The sequence below is a fragment of the Mizuhopecten yessoensis genome, unplaced genomic scaffold, assembly GCF_002113885.1.
Source record: "Mizuhopecten yessoensis strain PY_sf001 unplaced genomic scaffold, ASM211388v2 scaffold4135, whole genome shotgun sequence".
Classification (NCBI taxonomy): domain Eukaryota; kingdom Metazoa; phylum Mollusca; class Bivalvia; order Pectinida; family Pectinidae; genus Mizuhopecten; species Mizuhopecten yessoensis.
In genome coordinates, this window is record NW_018405393.1 from 498,720 (window position 1) to 506,126 (window position 7,407).

A 7,407-nucleotide genomic window follows, 5' to 3' on the forward strand; every position below is an offset into this window, starting at 1 on the left:
TAAATATTTTCGGTCTGTGCATTTTATCTAAATCATTTCGGTTCACACTATGATGTCGTTCTTGAATAAACGTGCAGCCTATTTGCAATATGTAAAAGTAAATGCAAACAAAAAACACAAGGACAAAATCATCGGGAAAATGCAAAAACTTCTTTTGTTTCAAATACACATAAATACGCATTTTATCAAATACCTGCCACTTATAATACTGTTCTTACATGTACATACTTTCAGAAACTGTCAGCCATGTTTATAGCAATAACATTATAGTAATGTACAATTATATTTCTGTAGAAAAAAAATAATAATATCAACATGAATGTTTTTTTTTAAAACAATAACAATTAACGAGCATCATCAAACATCCTGGCGATATTCTTTTCTGTAAATCATACAATTTCTGATAAAGTCTATTCACTAGTTAAAACAGAAATAACGGTACAATATTATGTTTCATTGTAATGGTTTCGTTAATCGAAATTAACAAAAGCATAATAAACTTTAGTTTAGTCACAAAATTGTTAAGATGAATGCTGAACCGAGTGATGATATTTTCCTTCAAACACGATAGACAAAGAAGTAATAACGACTGTGCACCCAAAGGAATTTATCCAATTTTCGATCGAATCCGTCCTTGAAAAATGAACAAAGACATATCACAACATATAAGAAAGAGACAAACCGTCACCATGAAACAAATCAAAAACATAAAATTCATAAAAAAAACCAACAACCCTAGTTATCATATATGTAACATCCTTCTTAAAAAGGAAGGTTTCAATGTTGTAGCGGTTAACAGCCCAATACTCTCGACATGATCATTGCGACAAACCTGTTGTCTACTGATAATATGATCACCGGGATCGCAATGTATGCATCGATACGAATTGTACAAACATTAAAAAACCACTTTTTGTCCTTGTCACAAGTACGGAATAAAGTCCTCTGTGACTTTTGCTGATCACGTGCCGTTCTGCAGCGGACTGACTAATCAATAAGGAGCTTTCAAAAGTCGGTCATTTGGCCCAGCCCCTTCTGGCGAGCGCTCGATCAGTATGTTGACGAGGCGGAATATTTGGATTGTTCATGAACTTCCTGTAACCAAAGTTTATACGACCCTTTTGGATTTACATTGAACATATTCTTACATTTCCATGTAAGGTTGCATGCCAACCTGTGCGTATCGACAAAATTTGTGATTATTTGTTTAGATCAGTGAAGACTTTTGAGCAATATTCATACGACATATGTGAAATGTTTAATTTGATTTCGGATCTAACTAGATGCCTAAACACGGATGGAACGAACGTTTCAGTAATAAATGGGGATAAGAACAAGGAATATTTACCAGGTTTTTTTCATCGGTCCTTTCTGTTCAGTTGCCTGCTAGCCTTATAAGCGGGATTTCGCTTAGAGGCGACCTTGAAGCCACATTGTTTTACTTAAAAATGTGGCGTGGCTTAAGTATGATTGGTGGAGCTTAACACTATTGATTATGATTCTATCGTAGATTGGAACATTGTCCGTATCCAATCAAAACACGCGTTTAAAACGAATCGTGTTATAATTCATATTAGACACGGTAAAAGTACGACAGGTAGTTCGTATATTAAACCTTCAATTCAACGTACACTGGGTGTATAAGACATATTTTGTTTATTTTTAGAAACACAATTGACGACGGAAGATTAATATATATATGGTAGGAGGTGCAGATATTTCTGGGCATTGCGATTGGGTGTCGTAGGTCGTGAGAGTGAGGCCCAGACAGGACAGTCATAAAATTAAATACATTTAATAAAAGATTCAAAATAATTGAGGTATAAAACTAAAGTTGTCTGTATTACATTTCGAAATACGTATATGAAGACAAGCAGTATAAAAGTATTGGTATATTCTAAAAGAGTGTTCTCAAAAGTCGCAGGTTGAACATTTGTGTAATGTTATCAAGCTTTCAACGGTTCAACAACCTGCTTCTCTGCTACACTGCGTATGAATATATAACGTTGAAGACAAGAGTAACGCCTGCATGTAATACGAACATGTTATGATATTTCGCGTTAAAAATAACTTCAGTAAATAACATATTCGACATTGAGTAATTTAATAGGCATACAATGTTTAAATTGGGACTATATTTCACCTCGCATTGACATACAACTCTCGAGTTTGTAGCGTGTTTCCATCCCATCGAACTCGAACCCCCAGAAACAACAATATTACCGCATGTCATTTGGAGTACAGATACCTGTAATTGAGTCCCGCCTTACTGTATTCCGACATTTGACATTGGATGAAATGAACTAAGGTTACATTAAACTATTTCCTTCGTTTAGCTTGATATACGCGAGTAGTAAACTATCATGCTATTATATATAAGGTATGTATGTATTGTACATGCGTTTTAGATAAAACATTTGCTAAACATATAACGTATTGTCGATGTTTATAGTTTGATTACCAAATTGACCAATTAACCGTTTACTCGATCGGAAGATTGCTCCAGTAACCGGTTACCAAACTTGGAACGGTTTGCCAACCCATTTCAAGAGTGCCTCCACATCAAACAATGTCAATAGCATGCATACTATATATTATGATATCTGCTAGCCTGTATACTGTAAATTTCATTTCAATTTGGAACACACACATGTAATTGCACATATAAAATTGTGTAATTGATACAGAATATCAACAATGAATCAATTGCACTGCACCTTACGTCAATCTGGGACTCATCGGTGAAGCTAGTGTACAAAAAAGATAGACATTTAAATTGGTCTTATCTACTGTTGAGACAGAACGAGAGATGCATAACACCTTTGAATTATATAAAATTTTAAAAAGTTGATAGGAACTAGAATTACATGTAGTGCTGTATTAAGGTTCTTATCACTGTTACGTCGTTGCTTGTTTATATGCATGTGATATGCATATGATGTTTAATTAACCATGCGTTACATTGTGCAATGAAATGTCAAAGTTCACTGAACAAGGGTCTCACTTCCATGGAGGATCAAGGAAGGGTAATATCATACTTTGTCAACTTAGAAATGGATGTAGCAACTTAAATTTTGACCTATGTATTGATCATTTAAAAGATAATCCTATGTGTTCTTGTGATTTAAACCATGAAACTGTCTCACATTTTTTTCTTCATTGTTCCCTGTTTTCAGTCCAAAGAGCATTACTAAAAAATGACCTTGAACTTATTGGAAACCATAACCATTTTCATCTCACCAACTTACTATATGGCTGTCAGACATGTAACGAAGGTGTAAATAGGGAAATTCTTAGCTCTATCCTAAAATATATAGTTAAAACTAAAAAAAAATGTTGAATATCGAGTATAATACCAGGCAACTTGACATATTTTGAGTTAATATATATACATATGTATATAAAAAAGAACAAAAGACAGAGATAGCGTTTCTAGGCCTTTCTCGGGTTGATTCCCCGTTCATCAGGAGACTGTTTATTTTGAAAACAGGTATTGTGAGGTCATAGTTGTTTACACAAGAAAGTATGACGTCATCAATAATGCAAAGTCATCATGACGTCACAGAAGGCATACACATAAATTCATGACGTCAACAACAGTACACGCTAAATTGTGAAGTTACATTACTTAGACAAATGCATAACTTTATGTTCTTACAAACAATCCATGATGACCTTAGATTTTTACAAGTGAACAAACATATTCATAACTGTGCTAACAATAACTTCAAAGCGTTCCCTATTTACCAAATGCATTCATCTGATGTGATAAAGAGGGAAGTTAAGGAGTCGGAGTAAATGGAACTGTTGAAACCCAGTCTGAATAGTTCACATTAAATTCAACGTGTCATACTTTAAGCAATTGCTGTGCTTTAAATATTATTGTTCATATTTTATTGTTGCCGTAAATGAAACAATTTGTATCTCCCGTATTTTTTATTGTTGGTAAGATCATAAAGTATAGAGACGCTATCTCTGTCTTTTGTTCTATTTATTATATTTAATTCCAACACAAGGACTTCTTATGTTTTCTTTACATATGTATATATATTTGTAGATAAAAACACTTATTCATAAAAACAACATCCATTCGTACAGGAGTGTATCTCTGGCTGGTTATCATGATATTGTTATGCTTTACTTTTATATTCTCCCATACTACTTATACCTTTAATTTTTAGTGTACATACTTAAGATCTGCATTTTTTCCATATATGTACGTAAATGCATTACTGTGAATTATACCGCAATAATATTTACTATGGATCCTGTACAGTGTTCAGTTGAAGACCTAAACGTAACATAAGGAGTGTGCGGTCGTCAATCTGATATTATAGCTTGTATACTACATGTATGTGCTGTCTATAACCAATATATATATATATATATATTACCTACATTGTGTATTGCAGACTAAATCTAATTATTACACTATTCAATTGGAGTTATCCCCCTTCCCCAAACCCACACCATATGTTATATAATAACCTCTTAATTATGTAAATGTCTAATTAGATTCACAAAAGTTAATTTTTGACAGTAAGCAAAATCTTATTAATATAAAATCAATCCATTAGAAACATATATCACCATCAATGGAAAAGGACTTATATAGGCTATAAGCCTGTTGTCCAATCCTTTTGACAGTGAATCAATCTTCTATGTCAATAAAAAATGTTGAAATCAATATCTCACTTACAACTTCCTGGTTCGTAAAACAGAACTTAAGGTTTACACAAGAGTCCGCCATACTTTCCCTGGCGAAAATGGAGACATGGTACTACGTTATTGCGATCGTCGTGTACGTAGCATCGACAATGGAAGTGTGTATCGGATCAGGTAAGAAATTCAGCTCGTGGTTATTTTAATATTTTTAAAAAGAACACAACTCAATTAGCGTGTTAATATTAACTTGCATATATAGACACTGTCATTATTTACACGGCCTGTGATATTTGTCAGAATCGCCAGAGCAAACTTACCTCTATAAGCTCGCTAACATACCACTCCATTCTTTCTAGCATGCTGCAGTAATTGGCAGTAGCAATGCTAATCTATCGAGGTGGTATAACCGTTGAGTAACACATATCGCTATTTGAAATCATAAACTAGGTGTTGTTATCATGGTTCACTAGATCACAATACCAAAGTTATTAGGGGTTTATATCATTGGCAACCGATTCTCTAATAATAGCAATGAATCCGCTATGTTAACACATAGAAAGCCTATTTGTTAAAAATCTGAATCAATTTTCCAATAGATCAAGTCAAACCAAAATACAAGAATTTAACACATTTGTATAAGTGGCAGTCACGAAGTGTGTCATTCAAGCATTACTACATCATCTTTGCCAATTATATACCTGAAAAGCAGTAAATGTCTGGTACATATATATCTGCATATTTTTGAATGTAAGAAATTGAAAATATCCCTTCAGAAAAAATAAAATCCAGTTGGAATCGTCTTGTATCTTTCTAGCGCTTCTTCTCTTGTAATTAGTTAATTTATATCAAAATATATACATATATGTATGACACGACGGTGTAGTAAAGAGCATAGAGTGTAAAATANAGGCGACCATTAAACTTGCCCTTAGTCGTCATCAATCTGCCTCTCTCAAAAACATTTTGTGGAATGTCCTTCCGCAGTCTGAAAGCGTTTGTTTTATAAATTCTGATGAAATTCCTTTTAAACAATTATTATGTGTTATTGTTATTATATATGTAATATCACATACACATGAATACACATTTCATTTTGACAACCTTAAGATATATGACAAGAGTACCTCCACATCAAAACAGTGCCAATAGCATGCATACTATATATCATGATATCGGCTAGCCTGTATACTGTACATTTCATTTCATTTTTGAAACACACATGTAATTGCACATATACAATTGTGTAATTGATACAGAATCTCAACAATGAATGAACTACACTGCACCTTACGTCTTTCTTGGACTCATCGGTAAGGCTAGAGTACAAAAAAGATAAACATTTAAATTGGTCTTACCTACTGTTGAGAAGGAAAGAGAGATGCATAACACCCTCGAATTATATTAATTTTAAAAAGTGAATAAGAGGTATAATTATATGTAGTGTTTATATGGGTTTAGCAAAGGTATTGTATATACTGTTGTTGATTGCATTTTTACATAATGTTTATACTTTTCTCTTTAGCTTTATTCTTTCAGTGTAGGTAACCATGCGTTACATTGTGCATTGAAATGTCAAAGTTCACTTTCAACTTCCTGGTTCGTAAAACATAACTCTTAAGGTTTACACATGAGTCCGACATACTTTCCCTGGCAACAATGTATACATTATTCTACGTTAAAGCGATCGCCGTGTACGTGGCATCGACAATGAAAATGTGTATCAGATCAGATAAAAAATGCAGATCGTGGAGTTTTAGATATTTTTAATAGTACCCAATTCAATTAGCGTATCAATATTAACTTGCATATGTAGACATTATGTCATTGTTTGCACAGCCTGTGATATTTGTCAGAATCGCCAGAGCAAACTAAACTCTATAAACTCGCTGACATACCTCTCCATTATTTCTAGCATGCTGCAGTAATTGGCGGTAGCAATGACAGTTATTTAAGGGGGTGAAAATGTTGAGTTACACATATCACTATTTGAAATCATAAACTAGGAGTTGTTATCATTGTTAATAAGATCCCAATACCAAAGTTATTAAGGGTGTATATCATTGGCAACCGATTCTCTAATAATAGCAATGAATCCGCTATGTTAACACATAGAAAGCCTATTTGTTAAAAATCTGAATCAGTTTTCCAATAGATCAAGTCAAACCAAAATACAACAATTTAACACATTTGTATAAGTGGCAGTCACGAAGTGTGTCATTCAAGCATTACTACATCATCTTTGCCAATTATATACCTGAAGAAGCAGTAAATGTCTGGTACATGTATGTTTGCATATATTTGACAGTAAGAAAATTGAAACAATCCTTTCGGAAACATTATATCCAGTTGGAAAAGTCATTTATCTTTTAAGCGCTGTTGAAATGACGGTGTGGTACATGCAAGATTTATTATCATTGAATGGAAAGCCTACAGCAGCTTGAATTCGCAATGTGTTGAACCCGTTGTCAGTATACTGTGACCAGGTGGGATGCGGTGTTGGGTGCCTTATGCATGGTATTTCATTGAGGTAGCACTCTAACAGTCGGCATCAGATCCGTGCTATCACAAGGAGGTGAACGCATCAACATACCATGCCTTCAGTACATATACACACAATCAGGCATGCATTACACACATGGAGAACACCTTTTAATGACCTTACTGGTAAAATGACGATTAACAAAATAACACAAGAATCAAACCAATCCAATATCCGTTTGCTTCCCTTCTTGGTTGGTATTT

General features: G+C 33.8%; 1 protein-coding gene across 1 annotated transcript in view; it reads left to right on the forward strand.

Annotated features, from left to right (window-relative positions):
* The first annotated feature begins 4,766 nt into the window (after positions 1–4,766).
* The window catches only part of LOC110448690 (multiple epidermal growth factor-like domains protein 10), a 21,358-nt gene continuing 18,717 nt past the window's right edge, over positions 4,767–7,407 (forward strand). The window contains exon 1 of the mRNA XM_021495069.1: positions 4,767–4,839. Coding sequence (XP_021350744.1) covers positions 4,767–4,839 — 73 coding nt within the window. The remainder of the gene's footprint in view (positions 4,840–7,407) is intronic.